Source organism: Camelus dromedarius, chromosome X (genome assembly GCF_036321535.1).
Source record: "Camelus dromedarius isolate mCamDro1 chromosome X, mCamDro1.pat, whole genome shotgun sequence".
Lineage (NCBI taxonomy): Eukaryota > Metazoa > Chordata > Mammalia > Artiodactyla > Camelidae > Camelus > Camelus dromedarius.
Window position 1 is genome coordinate 98,282,254 of NC_087472.1, and position 21,337 is coordinate 98,303,590.

The following is a 21,337-nucleotide window of genomic DNA, read 5'->3' on the forward strand; positions in this document are numbered from 1 at the left end:
AAGATTATATCTCTTCTTTGCACCAACATCAAAATAATTGCATACAGGTTAAAGATTTGAATGATTGAAAAATGAAATCACAAAACCATAAGAAAATGTTTGTGAATATTGATAGTCTTGAGAAGACTTTCAAAACATATCATGAAAGGTGGAAAGCATAAGGCAAAATTGACAGAACATGATATATGAAAATATAAAAATAAGCATAATTAAATGAAGTTTTAATATACTCACATGTAACAAATCAAATGGTAGAGCTGAGCTTATGATGAAAAGCAGTAAGAAGACAATAATCACTCCCATGAAAAATGGGCAAAGGATGGGGATAAACAAAAAGAACACAATGGCCAATAATTACATTTAAAAATGTTCAAGCTTTTTTCTAATCAAAGAAGTGCAAATTAAAATGAGATGCCATTTTTCCTTACCCAATTAACAGAAAAAAAAGTAAATGCAACAAGTCTATATATATATATATATATATATATATATATATATATAAAAATATAAAACTCTGTTCACAATTTAAGATAGCAAGATTTTTTCTTTCAGGATTATCTTAAGAGGTTCTAGAATTATCAAAAATCATAGATACGCCAAAAAAATTTAGTTATAAGGATACACCTCATAGCTTTGCTTATAACATTGAAAACCTGGAAATAGAGATTGAGAAAATGATGGCATATTTAACACTGCAATATTTATAGCCATTAAAATAATATTAGAATATTAATAACATTGAAAAATACTTCGAATATTTTATCAAGTTTAAAAAGCAGCTTACTAATTAACTACAATATAATCCTATTTTTCAGTCAATTACAATTTACTTTCATTTAACATGTTTTCTATAATGAACCTGTATTTCTTTTCTAGTAAGAAATAAACTGTTTTCTATAAAGGTCAAAAGATTACATTGTCTATCTCTTTCGGTTCCAATTCCTTACCCCCCAAGTAAACTCCTTATTACCAACCTCTTTTCCCCAGGTATTTCCATAACAGAAAAGGAGGTGCCCCGAACTGGAGAAGTGAACATTCTGTAAATTGCTAAGTGCTACCTCCCATTGTAGGTTTCTGGTGATGCATAAAGCCTAGGAAGAAAATTAGAAGCCATTAAAGGAGGGAAACAAAGTAGATGAAATGGAAGAAAAGAACGCTAGGAATAAAGTAAGAAAGTTAAAGAAGCTAAGGTATGGGCCAATATGTTTGCAAATCCTTGATGAAAATGTGAGTCCTAAATGATGACAAGGTGATAAACATTACAGGGAAATATGGGCAAAGGATGTGGATACAAAATCTACAAAAGAATGACATAAAAAAAAGTTTAGCCTCTTTTCTAACTAAAAAAAATGCAAATTAAAATATGTTGGAAAAAAAAGATTATCAAGATGCAATATCCCAGACTATGTACAGAGTAGACAGCTTCCTATTGTCTGATTTAGTCCTCAAAGTTCATCCTACTCCGAATTCCCATAATGGTTCATCACAGTGCCTCCTTCTTGGTTATGATAGCTTAGGTGAGACCAGATTGATTGATTGATTTTTTTAGAGCAATGTCTCATATTGTTTAATGCTGTAACCTATACATTATGAAACACAGTACATGCAAACAGCACAAAGATTCTGAATCTCCTATTTTGTAACTAATACTATACGAATGTGGCACATACATAAACTTAAAACCTTAAAAGATTATGCTTTCTTCCCCACTTTTCATTTTCTATTCATTAATCAGAAGCTAGGCACTTTAATCTAAAAATACATTAAAAAATATATTTTAGATCCTTCTGGGTAACTCACTCCTAAAATGAATAAAGTCAGTTTAGGAGCAAAATCAACAAATCCAACTCACTAGGTGAGACCAGATTTAAATGCCCATGTTACAATCAATGAATACACCCGTGAACATAGGTTATTTTGAGTAGTTTCAATGAGCAGAATCCTTAGCCAACATCCTAAGCATAATTTTAGGTTTACTTTGGGTGAAGAAATGTTTAAAAGAGTTAAGGCTCCAGGAGATACTCTGGACAACCAGAACTAGCCCCAAGGCATTGGAAGCCAAAAGGCATACCAAAAGGAGGCAAGAGCTAATACCAGTATGGACTGAGATACAAGGGCAAATGTATGTCATAATTCTGTATTCTGAAAATAAATACAAAAATAAGTAAATAACAGTAACTTGAAAATGTCAGGCACCATATTAACAACTTTATGTAAACTGTTTTATTCAATAATCTTATAAAGGAAAATACTATTATGTCTATTTTAAAGATAGTTCATTCTACATAGAAAAATAAACCTAGATTTCCTACCTCACACCATATATTCTAGAAATTAAAGATCTCATTGTGAAAGCACAACTCTAAATCAAATAGAAGAAAGTATAGAGTATTATTTGTGACTCTGGGACAGGACAGAACTTTTTAAGATTCACAAAATACAGTGAGTTAAGAAATTATAGATTTGAATACATCAAACTGAAGATGCTTGTTCAACAAAGCACCTCATAAATAAAAATTTAGATGGGTGATAGTTGGGGAAAAATTATTTGCAACATCTAAAATGGACAAAAGATTGATATCTAGAACATGGGTTGTTCTGTAAATAAATAGTAAACATAGGTTTTGTGGGCCATATTGTCTCTAATGTAACTGTTCAATTCTGCTATTGTACCATGAAAGCAACCATAGACAATACATAAATGAATGAATATGGCTGTGTTCCAATAAAATGTTATTAGCAAAAAACGGTGGTAAGCAGGATTTGGCCTTCAAGCTTGTAGTTTGTCGACCCCTAATCTAGAATACACAAAAACTTCTTACGGATCAATAAGAAAAATTTAGGACACTCAATGGAAAACTGAATAAAGGATATCAATAAGCAACTGGCAGAATGAAAATCCAAATGGCTAAACAAATATATGGAGTACGACTTTATTAATAATATGAGAAATGAAAATTTAAAGGTAATGCCATTTTGCACCTTAGGGATTTGGCAGAATATGGAAGTCAGGTAACTTAGGTGGAGGTTAAGGGTGTGGCGAAACATGAAACCCTCATGCCTTGGCAATGAAGGAGTATCAGTTACAGAGAGCCACTCTGGAGAGCAATCTGGCAGTGCTAAGTGAAATTAGTGTCTTTCCAGACTCCAAATAAAGGAGAGCTCTTTGATAAAGGGCAGCAGGCAACCTTTTAACAACACACATACATTATCTTTATTTTGTAATTAGAGATAATATACATTATCTTTATTTCACTATGGATCCAAAAACACCAACATAGACTGTCACTAGTCCACAGACCAGCTGTTATAAACTACTTTCTACCAATATGTTTTAGACATGAAAATCTTAATATTCTTAGCATGTAATTATTTTACAGTTTAGAGTTTCATATCTTTAAGAGAACTGACTTTATGATGCCTGATTAATGGAATGTAAAATTCACATGAACTTAAGATAAAGTGAAATTCAATTTTATAAGATGGAGAGCCAATTACAGGGTTCTACCCTTAGATACTTCTGGGTTTCCCTTCTCTACAGCATCAGGAGCACTTCAGTAGAAGTCTGAGAAGCATTCAGATAATAAGAAGGGACAATTATTGAATATCCATCAATCTTTAGCTAAATAAAACTAAGATGTAAGGGTGTTTTTTTCCTTCTTTAATAGAAAATCAAATTACACAATATAATCTGCTTGGTAATTAGAATTGCAACTTCCTTTAGCCATTTTTTCCCTACCTCTACCCTGAATACAATCTATTGTAGCATTAGGTTCTGAAATAGAGGCCTTCCCCTCATTGAATTCATTGAATTCATTTGCCATGGTCTGATAAAATATACAATGGATTATTCAATGGATTATTGTGGCCTAAACAGCAAAAGTAGCTTGCAAATGCACTGATTAAAAAGGCAATAAAGTATATCCACATGCTTTACCTTAAAAATAAATGTGTTATTCAACTCTATTCCAATGCAGAAAACCACTCCAAAGTTAAAATAGCTCTGAAATAACTGTTTTTTTCTTTTATCACATATTCGACACTAAAGCATAAATATACTATTGTTTGACAAGTTATTAAAAGAAAATTAGTTTGTACTGAATTGCACACTTTAAACAGGTGAACTTTCTGTTATTTAATTGTATCTTAATAAAGCTGTTAGATAATCAGTCATCTAGTCTTGTGGCTCTTAACTGTAGTATAATAGGATAAGAGGTAAAGAGGAGGTGTGAAATAGGATTAGCCAATCAGGAACTGGGCTAAATTCTCAGCATATTTTGTCTGGCTCTCAGTAACCTAAAAAGAGAGGAAGAGGGGGAAGGCGAGGGAGGGAGAGGGAAAGGGAGGCAGGTAGAGGTGGGGGGAGGTAGGAAGGGAGTGTGTGTGTGTTTTAAGGAGGCTGGCTCTGTGGGACAAAAGAAGAAGCGCTATGGCAAAGGGTGAAGAACCAAATGTCATAGCTGAAACACTTTCTTTCACAAATTCCTAAAAACATAGACTAACCCAGAGAAGACTTCTGTCAGACACTAATGAAATGAGACATGGTGGTTCTCTTTCTTCATCTATGAACAGGCTATTTCCAAAACGTAGTGAGAGCACAGGAATTTCTTTTAAAAAAGACTTCTTTCCATTGCCTGCCAACAACTTTCACATACAGATTGCTTAAGTGAAAACTGAAGGCTGCTTTTAGAATCAAGAATTTAAAAACATCTAAGATTGTACTGTATATAAACGGAACAACTTTGACAGAAAAGAATACAAGTTAAAAAAAAAAAAGACAATACATAGATGCTAAAACAGAAAATGCTGGTACACATTCTTTTATTGCTAAACATCAAATGCCAGCAACTGTTATCTTCAAGTTAGAGCCTAAGAATGAATTACAGCTCAGTTGAAGGATCTATAGAAAAAATACCTATGCACCATTATGATGTGGACATTCAATAAATACTACTGGACAAACTGATGACTGAGAGCCACATATCCATGAACCACATGTTTACAATTTACTTTTAGACAGATAATGACCTTAAGAACGAATATCAAAAGGTCAAGTTTAACTGCATGTCTTTTCAAACTGAGATGCTGAAAATATATACATTCTTTACAGATTATAGATGACTTTAAAAAACACTCAAAAATGTAAACAACGCAGAATAGGAACACTGAAAATAAAAGTTTCACTGCTGAACAATGTGACAACACAGAACACTTTCTTCAGATCCTCAAAATAATTCATTCTTCTGATTGCTCTACAGAAACCAAAATGGATTATTTTCGTAAAGATGATAACATACCAGGGACACAAAGACCTTCTAAGTTATTTTTTTATGTTAACATATATTTATAGTAAATATTCAGTAATACTTTTTACAGCTTTCTTAAATAGAAACATGCTTTTCTAATCCATAACTAACACTAATCACCATCCATTCAAGCACATTTATTAAGTACTTATGATGTCTCACGCACTGTGCCAGGGATGCAGAGATGAGTATGACACGGTCCTTGCCCTAGAAGTGCTCACAATCCAGCTGAAGAGACAACACGTAACATTTCCTTTCTTATATAATGAGGCCATTTCTCTAAAAATGGGACTGATCTGCTCAGTATCCTAATACAATGTTCCCAAATCCTCACCCAATGGAGCAAAAGACCAAAGTGTTTAAAAGCTACAAGAAAACGAGGTGTTTGGGGTTTTTTTCCACCCAGAAAAAGAAGTTAACAAGTAGGCTTTGATATGTTAAAATTTTTTCTGTTTCAAAAAAACTGACCTGCACATATACATTTTCATTACTAAATCACTCAGTAATCGAATTAATATGTATTTCACGGCATTCCCTAAGCTCTACCACCTGAACAAGGTCTGAGGATTACTCTGCTGATATACTTTAATTCTGAAAGACTGACCGCCTAAGAATAGAACAAATGCCTTTTTCCTAGGAAAACTGATACTCTGTATGGTTTTAACTAGTGATAATAACTGATGACCTTGAGTCATACAAAAAAAATGTTAAAATTATATTCAACATACAATTTCTGTTTAAGAAGACAGGCAGATTTACAACGCAATCTAAAGTTTCCTTAAAAATTACAAAGTTTTAGTGCCTAAACAGCAACTCAATGATCTCAAAGAAGTGAACCCCCATGGAATACCTCACTTAGTTAAGAAGTTAGATACATGACTGTTAATGTTCTTGAGTGTATGAGAGAAGCACATATTTTTCATCAAAGAAACACCATGCTCATACACTTCTAAGACCAATAGCTTCACGCTGGCCTATTGAATTCCCAGATCTCCCAGGGCTGCATCTCTGGTCCCAAAAGACCTCAAAATAGGTGGGGCTCCTTCGGGTTCAAGAGTCAGTTCCCAGGCTCTGGCAGATCCACATGTGTACTCACATGCAGTCATTCTCACTGTACTACCAAGTCTTTTGTGGACCCACAGAGGTAGCTTAGGGGAAAGATGGAAAACAAGGACTACGTATTTAATTACTCAACACAGAGAAACATGGGAGCCACTGGTGAGGACAGAGTATGGTTCAGGGCTTCAGGTACTTGCTTCTTGAAGACAGGAACCCAGGAGCTAAGCCCCAGATAGCTTCAGCAGCACAAGACAAAAGGTCTACCCCGGTAGGTTTCCAAGCTTTAAAGCTCTGTAGAGAATGGTAACCAGGACTGCAGAAGGGCCTGTGATCTGTCTTGTGATATGCCACAAGATTCACCTGGCTCAGTTCTGAGGTTCAACCCTAACTGCCTCAGCTCACATGCTGCAGGTGAGAGATACTTCCTGTAGCTCACTCTGAATGAGGGAGGGTATGGGAATATATCATCAAAAAGGCAACTTTTGTGGGGCAAACCATGTCTCATGATTTTATAAGCCCTACTTTCTATTTGTTCATTTCTTTGTTTATCATTTGACAAAGATCTTCCCTTTTGTGTCAGCAGATTCTTTTATAGAATTTTATTAATTTACTTGTAATCAGAACTCAGTTGTCAGAGTACAAAACAATACACTATTAAATTTTAAAATACTTTTCAAACAAGACAAAGGACAAGAAATATAGGCCAAGAAAATGCTCACCTTTCCACTTGGCCAAAGTCTGGTCTCCTTCAAATCTGGATTGACGATGCTTTTTCAAGGTTTTCCCAATTAATCCCACCCAATCTGTTTTCCTTTACATTATATCCATGTGATATGGAGTCACACAAAAATGGTTTAATATAAATTTGTACTTGCTAAGAAATTGTTCCACAAGCATCTGAAGTTTGTAGGTTCAGTCTTCAAAACTAGAATGTAATCAGGGACTATGCCTTTCATTTCTTCTGTTTATCCCCCATCCCAGAGTTCAGAAACTCTGGATATAGGAAGAGCAAAGTTTTTGGCTAAAATGTAATTTTAAGGAAATACTTTATATGTCATAACAAGTAAGGTTTTCAATATTGTATACTGTAACTCAGAGATTCTATCAGATGAATGCAAATATTACCGTGCTGTAACCATCCAGAGTCCCAGGGTCACATTGGCAGCCAAAAGCACACTGCCACCAAGCAAGATGAAAAATCCTATCAGGTCTTTGACATCGCTGTCTCCAATCACTGAGGTAAGAGTAGCATCTAGGAAAGAGTTTAAAATCCACTGTCCATCCAAAGCAAAGCAGGGCACTGCATTAACAATAGCCAGAGCTCCTGAGAGGGAAATCAGGTACCTGGTTAAAATCAGTTAAGGAGCCTACTGTGAGGTCTGAGTGCAAAGCACATTTCTGGGAGTCAAAAGCACATATTTTATTAGGACTGGATTTGAGATTACAGGTGACTCTGCCTCTCTTTAAATCTCTGCTCACCAGTACAGGCCATTCCTTTTTAGATCTCTACTATTTAAAACAAATGATTTATATTATTTTGAAGTCCAAAAACCTTGGCTAGTAAAATAAAGGCCAAACACTTGTAAACCAAGGCAATCTGTAATGAACTCCTAGGAAGCCCAACTCTAACCCTTTAATGATACAAGGGAAAAGAATACAGAAGGAGTAAGAAATAAGGGAAAGTTACTTTTTGACCCTTACAAAATATACCTTATATTAGATTTATAAAGATTTTGGCCCCTTAAACTCTATTGTACTATCATCTATAAGGTTATAGTGTAAATATTTCTGAGATAAACCTGCAGTCTACAAAGTACAATCTTGATTGTACACATTTTTAGTAACTCATTTGTTACTAATTTGCTCATTTGTTTTCCATTTCATTTTCTGGCAAATCATTAAGGAAAGAAATGAAAACTCTTTCCTAAAAGTGACAAAAATAAACTTTCCAAACTGTTCAGTTTATTCAAATTCTATATAAAAATAAGTTTAAAATGTCACCTTTTATATGAAAACATAACATGTTAAAGTACACATGAGATTTTGCCCTCTGAATGCTATTTTAGTAGTGAAAACCAGTTTGATCTCCCTTATGCATTTCTCCATTTGGTCAGAGCTAACAGGCTCAGAGAGGGAGAATTCACCTCATTAGCAGCTGAAGTCTTCATCCTTTATAAACTTACTAAAAGGTTTTAGACCTATAAATTCAACTCTCAATTTGTATTCTAGGTTTCTTCCCTTTCTCTCCTCCTGATCAACCTCTCTCCTCCGACTTCTTCCTTCCTAGGTATAATATGATCTTTTTCAACTTTAAAGTCTTTTTTTTAAGTTATCAGCAATTGATATGTGTAAGGTCTATACATGCTCTTTATTCCAGGTAAGACTGATCAAGTTCCAAGTAGCACACTTTTAAAAGATTTTTCATACCAAAAAGGATACTTGACAAATGTCTCCACAACCACAGGCAGATCTATGCTTAGAAAGTTGAAACGTGGGATAAAACTGGTGATGCTCACTAAAAACGAAAAACAAGAAACAATGAATATTATACAGATAAGCAAAGCACTATGAATCTTACCATATGGCTAAAAATTGGGCTAGCCTATGAAACTGACTGAGGAAGCCCTTCCCCAACATATGCAGGCAGGGTATATGCCCCACATATAAAAGCAGTCAAATTGTAGAATATCTAATTCAAATAGAGGAATACGGAAATTCATTTTCCAGTGTGTCTTTTATTTTGAGGTGAGAATAAGATCAAACTAATTATATACCAAGTATGACTACGAAATACAGAGACTGACTTAAAAAATACACTAGAATTTACATCAAAAGAGTCCTTATCCTTTTGAAGAGGTACTACCTTAAAATCACATTCACTCCAACTATCATGCCACTTGATCTCTTTCCGGTCTCAGTTTTTTCTTCATTGTTAAAACAAGGATTAAGACTAGGGGATTTTTAAGGTCTTTTCCATTCTGTGGATTCCATAATCCTGTTTTTGTTTTAAAACATTAAAAAAAAAAAAACCCCAAACTCTTGTAATTAACTAGAACTCACAGCACACATTTCTGAATTACCCTAAAGAGGGACATTTCTACATTTGTTGAGGATGTATTTAATATTTGCACTCTAGAGTCACTTGGTGTCAAACTAACAAGAATGACCCAGGTTGTATCTTAGGATATGACTATGGACCAATGACAGAAGCTTTTATTTTATTTTGTTTTTTTTATGGGGGGAGGTAATTAGGTCTATTTGTTTATTTTTAGTGGAGGTACTGAGGATTGAACTCAGGACCTCATGCATGCTAAGCATGTGCTCTTCCAGTTGAGCTATACCCTCCCCCAGAAGTTTTTAAAGAGTAACATAAAGCCCACATGTCCATTAACTGATGAAAACAGAAAATGTAATATGTCCATACAATGAAATATTTGGCCATAAAAAGGAATGAAGTACTGACACATGCTACAACATGGATGAACCTTGAAAATACGCTAAGTGAAAGAAGCCAGCCACAAAATATTTCATTTATATGAAATGTGAACAGGCAAACTTAAAGAAACAGAAAGTAGTTAGTGGTTTCCAAGGGCTGGCTGGGGTAGGGGGGAAGTCTGTTGAGGAGCAATGAGGAATGACTTCTTAAAGGGTATGGGGTTTCTTTTTGGGGTTATGAAAATATTCTGGAACTAGACTGTGGTGATAGTTGCACAACTCTGAATATATTAAAAACTACTGAATTGTACACTTTAAAAAGGTGAATTGTATGATATGCAAATTATATTTCAATAAAACATTAAAAAAGGAACATTAGAAAATCTTGTACAACAAAATGAGCTAGATTATATGATCTTCAGCCATATGGGGAAGCTATCTATTTAGTCCAATCATGTGCCACTGTTAAAACAATTATGTTGGCCCAGTTTTGAAATTATATTCATATAAAATTCATGTGTCATACACAAATTACTTCATAGTCATTAGCACTATGATTCCTGGCATTCTTTGGGGTAGGCTACTCTTGTTACTGTTTTGGGAGCCTGGATACATTTAATAAATTCTTAGAGAATACCTGAGAGATCATCTACGTGACTTGGACATAAAAGATGAAGGAAAAATGCATTACTCTCCGTAGGCAGACATGGGGTTCAGCCCCATCTTGCTTTATAAATTCAGATTATTTTTGTACTACTTAAATTTCATTTAATATATATGAACAAGTTAACAAGACTTTGAAAAGTGATCAAATATAATAAATAAAATTAATGCAAGATTTGCACTGAGTTTCTACCATTGAGAATATATGCCATCTTAATGATGTTCTGGGGTCTACCACAATAATACCCACCTGTATAGTGAAGGTGCAGTGGATGTCCTACATACAACATATCAATCTGAGGTGGGTGTTTCACTTTTATTAAGCGAGTATGAGTTTCCAAAGAAGGTATTATACAGAAACTTGAACTTGAGGTTTTTTTACAGTCTTTATTGGTTCTACAAACTTGGGTGGCTTCAATTGCTTTCCGGGCAGGTAGACAGGTATGCTAGGGATAAAATATTAATTATTCGATACTAAAAATGACTTAGCAACAAGAAAAACAACACTAAGTTACATGTCTTCAATATCTTTCATATCAACTAGTATATTAGGAACGAAGTTCATATAAAGGAAATGCCATTTATGTGTATCTACTATAAATTAGATTCAAGTACTCCACTTTGGCCAAGTAAGATATTACCACTATAAAATTTTTAAAGATTTTCAGATGAAATATAACATGTGAAATGTAAAGATTTTAATAAATGATACAAAGCAAAAGGGAGATGTTTTCATAGATGCCATTTTAGTTCTATGTGCTTATTTTGTAGTAATTATATCAGGCACGCATGACTGCTTCAGGGACAACTTACCAAACGCTTATTAAAATTATTTCTATAGGAAAAGCACACATCTGTAAGGCTGTGATTGTTACAGCATTCAGTCGAACCATCTAGCCGTTTGTATGCTAAAGAGAAATGGTTTATGAGAATCCGTTATAAAAAAAAAAGTCCATTATATAGAAGTACATTTGTAATAAGAATTTTGCTTTCAAGACAAAACGAATTAAGTAAAATGCATAGGAATTCAGAAACAACTGTATAATTGAGAGTTCAGCTTACTGGCTGCTTGCTGCAGAGTTTGATTTTATGTTACAAAAAGAGATATACCCAATTTGAAATCAAGAAGCAGCAATTACCCTAGGTTAGTTGTCTTCATATAAACTTACCCACTCACAAAGCTGGAGTTCCAGAGTCCCAGTAGATTTTGCAATAACTCCAGCTGGTCAAGCACAAATATTTAATGAACCACAATTAGATGCCCTAATGCTGCTGATCCAGTACCACTACTGGTAAACTCCTGAGCTGTGATGTTAGCAGAGTGACCCAGAGGATGCCTAAGAGACATCCCTAGTATATCAAATATCTGTCCCACTTCCAGGCTTACCTTAGGCCTCTCCCCACAGAACCGGGGCAGCCCAATTTGACCCCATAGATGTGCACATATTTGCAAGCATACCAGTAATCCAGTTACCATTTTTGGAAGGCAACAGAAACAGGACAACTATTTATTCCCATTACTCATTTTTTTTTTTTCCAAGTTTCTTGGTAGACTGCACTTGTATCTGGGACAGCTAAGGATGAAATAGATATTGAAGAAGAATTATTCTGGGATTGATTTTTTTTTTTTTTTAGCGTGGAAAGAGTAATATACGCTTCAGGTTTTTAAACAAATATCTTCAAAATACAGCACTTGATCCATAATGGTGAAATATTCAAAAAGTTAATAAGGAAAGGGTTGCAGAGTATTTCAAGAAAAATTTCACTTCCATTCTGACAGGAAAAAGACAAACCTTAAACATCTGAAATGCAGATATCCTAATAAAGCAATCCTGTTAGAGAGAACTTTATTTGATTACTATGTCATTTTGGCTTTTGTAATTCAATACAGATTATACCAAATTTAGAGAAACCTAAGGAAAATAATATAGGACTTAAGGAGCATGAAATAATGATTATTTTTCTTACAGAAGAACACACCATGGATTACATACCCAACTGAAAAGATGTAATACATGGAAAAAGATGAGGTGTCATATGAAGTACTGAGTGCTAGCCATAAAGTATTTTTGCCCCCGCCAAAAGTGGATTCTGCGTCTAATCAAGCCTCTAGACCTAACCACCAAGTACAGGAAATTTGGGAGACACCTGAGCATGTTAATGATATCTTGTGGATAACATATAACTAGACAAATCCAGAATATGGGAAATTTGACAAATAAGTCAGTTTCTTAAATAAATAATATATAAGAAAGTCAGGGGCAATTATTATAGCTTAAAAGAAACTTAAAATCTGAAAAGAAAAAGTATATATATGTATGTACATATATAATTGAATTGCTTTGCTGTACATCTGAAACTAACATTGTAAATCAACTACACTTCAATAAAAATTTTTTTAAAAAGGAACTTAAAAGATTGACCATCCAACTTAAATTATTAAAAAACTAGGGAAGATGGGGGAGGGTATAGCTCAGTGAGAGAGTGCATGCTTAGCATGCACAAGGTCCTTGGTTCAATCCCCAGTATCTCCACTAAAAAACACAAAAATAAAATAAAATAAAATAAAATAAATAAACCTAATTACCTCCACCAACCCCCCCCCAAAATAATTAAAGTGGTAAAAACAAAACAAAATAAAAATTAAAAAAAAAAAAGGAGAGTGCATACCAACTAGATATTAGGAATTATTGCTAATTTTGTTAGGTGCGGTAACAGTACTGTGGTCATGTTTAAAAGGTCATCATCTATTAAAGATATGCTAAAGTTTATGGATGAAATGACAGGATGCCTGGGATGTGCTGTAAAATAATTCTGTCAAAGGTAGGCAGGTTGGATGAAAAAACTGGCAAAATGTTGACAACTGCTGAAGCTAGGAAAAGGATTCATGAGGTTTCATTTATACTACTCTCTTGGCATTTATGTATATTTGAAAAATTTTTACAATAAAAAGTTCTTAAAAATGAGTTATACATGGAAGGTTTCACTTAAAAATTTTTAAATCAATTCTTACTACTTTGCCACTGTTGCACACAGTACTTTAGTAACATTATTTCTGATAATTAATCATATTTTTTTAACCCAGTAGATGTGTATACGCACCCAGGCATTTCTTGACTTAAAGATGTAGTCTGTGAGCATTAACATGTACTTTCCAATACTTTCAATAACTTGGGACCCCACGATTTTGTATAAAGAGTTGGGAGACGGATTTTTCAAAGCTGGAAGAACTAAAAATAAATTTGGCAGCTTCTGAGAATAAACCTGCTTCACCCTGTCTCCTACTACACAGAACAACAGATCTGACTTAAGGGGGTATTTTCGGACACCAAGATGACTTCCTCTGGATTCCTGCCACATAAAATAACTCTATCCCAAATAGCTCTGGACATGCCACCATCCATACAGCACAAGGATATTTAAATACTGGAATTTAGCTGGTTATGGTTGAGCTTGAATGCTGACTTAAACACAAGTGTTTTTTAAATGCTGAAAGAATTAGATACTAGAGTTCTAGAAATCAAATATGAAATTAGCTAGAAGTTCAGTAACAATATATAATAAACAAAACATATATACTGGTATCTAACTTACCAAGAAGAATGTTTACTAGTTTAGGTCTATCATTATTTTACTGACCTGTTTAAAAGAAGTTAGAACAAAATAAATCTATAGAGTTGATCTAAGTATTAGTGAATGGAAAGTACTGCTGCTTGAAGCATTCTATTATATTGAGAAAATATACACACCTCTAACTGGGAAGCTTAACTGCTGTAAAGTTGATGCACTTATACAGTAACCAATTTGGGGCTCATAGGCGATGGTATCTAGACATTCATTCCAATCTTGTACATTAGTAACAGGACAATCCTGTAGATGGGTGACAAGGTCTCCCACAAAAAGGCCTCGGGGTCCAATGGCAGGTGAGTCCTTGGGAAGAGAGCAGAACCAAATCAGATAATGTGTGAAGACAAACTATGCTTAATCTGAGCAAATAACAGTTAAAGACAATGAGCTAATTAAACAGAATATTTTGAATAACGCAGAAAATAATCCAGCTCTGAATCTAAGATTTATAGTCCTAGAAAATAAACAAAATAATACCCAGCAATTAGTTATTTTCCTACTTTGCTAAGATTTTTAATTTTTTGCAAGTGAAAAACAAACAAAACCCACTTGCTAACAGTTAAGATTAAAATGATAAAGTTTTTTCCAAACTGCTAATTAAAATTTTTTTTGTGAAAGTAGTCATCAGGACTACTTCATTTTCCTGTATCGTCAGTGGATAAAATTATGAGACAAGTCCTTATCTAAACACAGTCCCAAATATGCACACACTATCAGCATAATGAATGTGTGAGCCAGTTGCTCACAGAGGTGATTTTCCTCTTCCCAAAGTGTGAACAGAACACTTGATACCACCAGAGTCTACGGGAGTGAAATACAGAGTTGAAGACATTAACAAACTCCCACAAAATGTTCTGGCTGGCTAGCCTAGGCCTCATCTTTCTTATTTCTTAGGAGTAAAGACATTTGATTCAAAAGCAGAGTTATAAAAATAAACAGTAAAGGTAAATGATGCATTTTATCAATAAACTACAGGTAGAAAATCTTGATATTATCTTTGTAACTCAGAACAGAAACTATTTTCAGCATTTTAAAACAGCCAATGTGCTTCACTAAACTATTTCTTCTATTTAAAAGGATTACAATAATTTCTTCAGGACAAACTGAGCATTCTGTATACGAGAAGAACTTGAGTAAAAGTTCCTGACATAAAATGCTAAGTATGACATCACAAAATCTGGTGAAAGAATACCCCAAATAATCTATTATTTACCTCAGCAACTTCAGTGATAAGCACCCCGACTCCAGTGTAGTAAAACGGCAAGAGGATTACAGGGAGGAGAACAAGAGCTAAAATACCCAGGAGTGCAAGGACGAAATTATGCCAGATACCTGAAAAAAGAGAAAAAAAGGAATAAGCTTAACCAGGGGCAGGAGAGATACCATTCCAAGTATCTGTACTTCATAGCACCTAGGCATTTGGATCAAATAGTAAAGTAACCAGAAGAAGCTGTGAGGTAGATAGATTTACTTATTAGTAGTACAGCAGACAGATGTACAGTTAAGAGGCTTCTTCCATTTCAGATACTGAAATCTAAATGAGCATGTTAATATAACACTAGGAAGACTACATGCTAATATGATTTAACACTATTAGAATCTACAGTCTTACATATATACCTCTATTACATATAGAGAGGTATGTGTGTATATAAATACATATATAATTAATAGAGTATCTTCTACTTACTACACCCGGTTTTCAGAAAATGCATACATATTATTTGAAACATACTTGTGATCTTTGAAAGGAACTTCAGAGCTACCAAATAAAAGTTAAGATGAAGTAAAAAACATTCTTGTTCAACTGACGTATGCATCTTACATTGACTATAACTCTCCACCACATATACAGAAATGATTAGGGGAACCCCACGGTGCACTGGAGCCTGCTTGCCACAGCTGACTGTGCATCTTTCACTAACTCCTCCTTCAGGGACTTCAGCTTGGTGCCTTGAAATTGGCCAGGGTAGGAATATTTACATCACAGGAATCAGCAAATGCTACATACCAGAGCTCCCCACCCTCCCCTCCAGAGCCAGGTGTTCACTAGATAACCCCCTACGCTCCATCCTTCCCTTCTTCTACAGCAGTTTTTCTCATGGGGCAGAGTGAGGGCACTATCAGCTTTTTGAGCAGTGCTATTAGTTCTGTAGGTCTGTCCCTTACAATACAGGATATATAGCATTCCTGACTCCATCCTCTGAATGCCACTAGTGCTCTCTAGTCACCAAGACAACCAATGCTCACCCCAACCCACACATTCTGAACATCCCCAGGAGGATGACAGCACCAGTGGTTAAGAACCAATGTTCTACAGTGACAGAAATGTAACTTAAATACATCTCCCAGACTCTCAGGAAGGTTAGTATGGCCATATGACTGCGTTTTGGCCAACAGAATGTTAGTGGACGTGATAGGGATTGTCATACTGGCTGGAATGTAGCTATGATGGAGCTAAATCTGACTCCATGACATAGAAGCTGCATGTTGGGAATAGCACAGCTAACACAGAAAGAGCCTGAGTCCCTCAAATCATAGAATGATCCTATCAGCGCTGAACTACTTACATTTGCAGTGTTTTATGACTGTTTAAGTCACCATTATTTTTAGCTATTACAGCAGCCAGATATTTAGCTAATACATGTTCCATGTACCATATTCACACTGTAAGATGTTCCTCTAGTCCAGGACACATTGGGCAAAAAATCTCTTCTGCTCTATACACAGAGAGATTTTCTAAAAACACCAATGGCATCAAGCTATTTACCAGAAACTGTATTTTGCTTTTCTATTTACATATTTTGGATCTTTTCTTTATCCACACATTCATATCCAACCCATTTCTTATATCCACCAGAGTCATCCAGTTTTTAAAAAAACATACTTACTTATTCGTAAGGTTCCCTACTAATGACCACTTAGGCTGTTTTAACTTTTTCATACAGTACTGCAACGAACAGCTTTGCTCATATTGTTACGCATCTAATTAAGTATGCATCTGTGAGGGTATGGAAAACCACACAGAAAGGGAACTGCTCGGTCAAAAACTATGTGCATTAAAATTGACCTCCAGTGAATCTGCATTGTGTTCTCATAACTGGCATATGTTTAGCCATCCTCTAAACACTGGACGCTATCATAATTTTTGACTTTACCATCTGCTAGGTGAAGAGTCAAGTCTTTGTCTTGATTTCGACTTAATTATGAGTGAGCTTGTATATTTTTCATGTTTATTAAATAGCTATTTGTATTTCTTAACATCTTTTATTTATTTATTTATTTATTTTTTGGGGGGAGGTAATTAAGTTTACTTATTGAGGAGGTACTGGGGATTGAACCCAGGGCTTCATGCATGCTAAGCATGCATTATGCCACTTGAGCTATACTCTTCCCCTGTATTTCTTTTGTGTAAGAATTGCCTACTTCTATCCATTGTCAGTTTACATTTTTTGACTGGGTTGTCTTTTTTTAAAACTAATTTATATGTATTATTGGTTGTAATATATACATTGAGAAATTTGGTCTTGTTTAAGAGATATTATAACTTCTTCCCTCTAGCTTGTTGCTTGGCTTGGTTTATAGTTTTGCCTATATAGACATTTTAAATTTTGGTGCGGTCAAATGGTTCTTTTGTATTAAGCTTTTCCCAAGCATAATATTATAAAAGACACTCACCTGTGTTTTCTTGGCAGTTCAAGATTATAGATGACACCTGTTTTCTTGTACTGCTTTCATAGCATCATTAAAAAAAATTAAAACAAAAAAACTAATTCTTTCACCCACTGGAATTTAGTGAAACTAATTTAGGAATACAGCTATACCACACTGTCCCCCAACCCCGTGTCCCCCACCTCCTTCTGTTAGTCTCAATACAATTTCACAAAATAATCCATCCCCACTGAATAGATTTGCCACCATTACCATGTACTATATTCACCTTTCCCCTCAACTCCTCAGGATGGAACAATCCACTAGGACTGCCTAAAAGCTTGCACCTTCTTTCTCCATTATCAGGATACCACCATACAACCCTGACTTTTCCCATCCAAGCAACAGTTAGAGGGGCACACAGCAGCACTGATTCTTTGACTCTCTGGGAAGCCTCCTATCTGCTCAGGGATGCAACTGCTATCAGACCTCCCTGCTAGATTCCAGATTTGCCCATGGTGGCTAAGTGGCAATGGCCGTGCCTTTCTTTCCTTATTTAAACAACCTTTTGTTCATTAATGATTTATGTGTAAGTATACTAAATAAATATTTGTTACAATTCTTACTTTCTTTAGAGCAGGGTTTCTCAACAGTAGGACTACTGGCATTTGGGGCCAGGTAATTCTTTGTTATGGGGAACTGTCTTTTGCATTGTAAAATGTTTAGCAGCATCCCTGGCCTCTATCCACCAGATGCCAGTGGCAACCCCCAACCTCATTTTCTCTATCTTCTAGCTATAGCATTTATATAGGCAAGCTTTTTTTTTTCTTTCTTTAGAACAGCTATTTTATTTTTGCTTTTTCTATTACAAGTGATGTACGTACCAAGTGTTAAAAGGTCAATACATACACAATATATTCTACAACTGAGCACCACTCTCTAGCTCAACAGGCAAAGAAATCATACTAAACAACAGCACCTGGCAGTATTTGGGGGCAATAAAAAGACGAAACTAGGTTTAAATTGACTATTACATCACACATCTAATATTCAATACTACATAATCCAAAGCAGCTAAAAGATAGTATGCAAAATGTGTCAATATCAAAGAATATAACCAAAATTAAGATAGCAAAAAGACTATATAACGTTTTTAAACAGTAAATACTTTAAGTATGCATGTAACCATTCATTCTTTTAAAACCAATCTGCAAAGTTATCAACCTCCAGAAAAACCGTATCAAGAATTACTAAACATATTCCTAAAAGTATAAACATGAACATTTAGAAAATACAGAACTTTAAAAAAACTGTAAGCAATATGTGAACTTCATATTTAAAAGAATGTGAAGAGAAGTCCCATTTTTCATACAGTTGTATAAAGAACTGTCTTTTGATGTGAGTGAGGTTCATGAATTATCCTCCTGTTGGGACCAAACATTACAAAAACACGTTTTTCAAACGGTATTTCAGAACAAGACAGAGCATCTTAACAGTATTATTTCATATAAAGAATTATTTTTTTAACCTTTTAATTTTACTTTTACTACTCTATCAAAACCTGACCCTTAGATGTATAAGAATCATTAAAAAAAATTCTTTCCTAGAAACATTATACGAAAAAGGCATTTTTATTTCCAATCACATTCCTGGAAGATGCTTTTTGAGCTTGAGCAGGGTCTTCTCTCCGTTTCACTGGCTCTTCTTATTCTTAACGTGTGTTAAGATATGAGACTTCAGGTTGGTTGACTGAGCAAACTTCCTATTGCAACAATCGAAGGGGCACACGAAGGGCTTCTCTCCCGTATGGATTCGCACGTGTGTACGCAAATTGAAATCTAGGGAAAAGCGTTTTCCGCAGCCTTCGAAGGTGCACTGAAAAGGTTTCTCTCCAGTATGCACCAGTTGATGTCGTTTTAGTTTCGAGCTCTCAACAAAAGCTTTGCCACACTCTGCACATACGTGGACTCTGGGACCATGGGTGTGCAGATGTTTTCTCATTGCAGAGTTATCCCTGAACATCTTCATGCAGCCTTTGTGAGGGCAAGCTATTGTTCTCGGAGTCTCGTCTTTGGTATTTTGGGGCTTCATTCGAGTAAATTCTGCCAGTTGTTTGGGATCTGAGAAGTCGACGCCAGGGATTCCTTCAGGAGGAAGTTTCTTCTCGGTCATGTTCTCTGAAAAATTGGGAGCCGGGTGCTCCTCAGTCTGTCCAGTCTTAAGGTCTGTGTTATTGTTGGCAGACCACATGGTGACAGAGAACTCGCCCTCCAGGGTTTTGATCGACACCTGCTTCTGCTCCCACTTCTTGGTGACTACCTTGGAGCTGCTTGCCGCCTCGGCCTTGCTGCCGGCGCAACTCTTTTTACCGCTGGGCTTCTTGCCTTGGCTGCTGCGGGTCCGGCTGTGGCTGTGGGCCGAGGACGATGCAGAGGCTGCCAGGGAAGCCAAGGTCTGCTGGAAGGCGTCATCGTCGACCGGGATGAGTATCTGGTTCTCCACATTGCCGGCCTGCAGGTTATCGGACTCGAAATAGCCCACCACCTCCTCCTGCGTTTGCACCATGATCATTTCCTGGTCGTGGTCCCCTGGGTTTGGGCTGCTGATAACGAGAGGCTGCAGCGCCATCAGAGGCAGCTGGTGGTGACCGCCGTGGACCCAACTGCCGCTGATATCCTCACACCCCTCGATCGATTCCAACGCCATGGTCTCCACAGGGATTGTCTCCACAGGGATGGTCTCCACAGGGATGGTCTCCACAGGGATAGTCTCCATATGGATCTGGCGCAGCTCCACAATATTTGTAGACATCTCCGAGTTTTCTGTGGTGATGTAGAAAGTGTCGTTTGAGGCCATGCTGACGGCTCTTCAGAGGCTCTGGCTACTGAGCAGCGACTGAGTGACCAGAAGGCCGTGGAAAAGAAAGGCTGTAGGAAAACCACGAGCTCCAGAGAAAGGTGCGGGCGGTTGTGGTGGTGGACGAGAAAGACGCGGAAGACGCGGAAGACGCGGGAAGACGCCGGAAGACGCCGCAGACAGACGCGGGTGTTTCTGGGTGCGCCTTGCGCATGCGCTTCTGGGCACCCTGCGCATGCGCCCCCCCACCCCCGCTGGGGCGCCCTAGCCGAGCGCGCGCCCCGGTTCATGCGCCTGTGCAGGCGCGAGCCGCCCCGCCCCTGTGCACCTCTTCGCTCAGTGTGCCAAGCTATTGTTTTTTTGAAATCGGTAACCAGGCTCTACAGAATTTTTCTGTATTTCATTTACATTGATTTTCTTGTCCTTCCCCTACCCGCCACCAGGTATAACAATATGTGGGAGGGTGGTGGGGGAGCCTACTCCTTTCTAATGTTTATGCTTTTTTCTTCTTATGTAATTACACTGACCCACATTTACATACCATTTAATAATAGTATCACTGATAGTGGGATTGCTTGTCTTGTCTTTTAATAGGAATGGTTCTAAGTGTCATACCATTAGGACGTATCCAGCCATTTCTACTTTTACTACACATTTTTGTTTTTTAGCCATTAATGGAGGTTGAATTTTCTTAAATACTCATTTCAGTATCTGCTGAGATGAGGATTTTTTCCCCCTAA

The 21,337-nt window shown here is 36.2% G+C and overlaps 2 protein-coding genes across 5 annotated transcripts in view; both read right to left on the reverse strand.

The window, feature by feature from the left end:
* Window positions 1-587: 587 nt before the first annotated feature.
* Window positions 588-21,337, reverse strand: part of MBTPS2 (membrane bound transcription factor peptidase, site 2) — a 37,431-nt gene continuing 16,681 nt past the window's right edge. The window contains exons 6-12 of one of the 4 annotated variants that reach the window (XM_064483325.1): window positions 15,304-15,422; window positions 14,213-14,393; window positions 11,277-11,371; window positions 10,714-10,909; window positions 8,805-8,880; window positions 7,491-7,709; window positions 588-1,091 (exon numbers count right to left, since the gene is read on the reverse strand). In XM_064483325.1, the coding sequence (XP_064339395.1) occupies window positions 1,055-1,091; window positions 7,491-7,709; window positions 8,805-8,880; window positions 10,714-10,909; window positions 11,277-11,371; window positions 14,213-14,393; window positions 15,304-15,422 (923 nt within the window). In that variant the 3' untranslated portion in view covers window positions 588-1,054. Of the gene's footprint in view, window positions 1,092-4,804; window positions 5,253-6,949; window positions 7,710-8,804; window positions 8,881-10,713; window positions 10,910-11,276; window positions 11,372-11,632; window positions 11,686-14,212; window positions 14,394-15,303; window positions 15,423-21,337 lie in introns of those variants that run through there. The other 3 variants (XR_004134541.2, XM_031445718.2, XR_010379540.1) reach the window with 3 other exon arrangements.
* On the reverse strand, window positions 18,447-20,824 carry YY2 (YY2 transcription factor). Its single transcript, XM_031445719.2, has one exon. The coding sequence runs from the start codon at window positions 20,595-20,597 to the stop codon at window positions 19,434-19,436; it is 1,164 nt and encodes a 387-aa protein (XP_031301579.2). The 5' UTR covers window positions 20,598-20,824; the 3' UTR covers window positions 18,447-19,433.

Bases quoted from the DNA above. Each gene is read 5' to 3' on its own strand.
- YY2 (XM_031445719.2), bottom strand. From the start codon at position 20,597: ATGGCCTCAAACGACACTTTCTACATCACCACAGAAAACTCGGAGATG.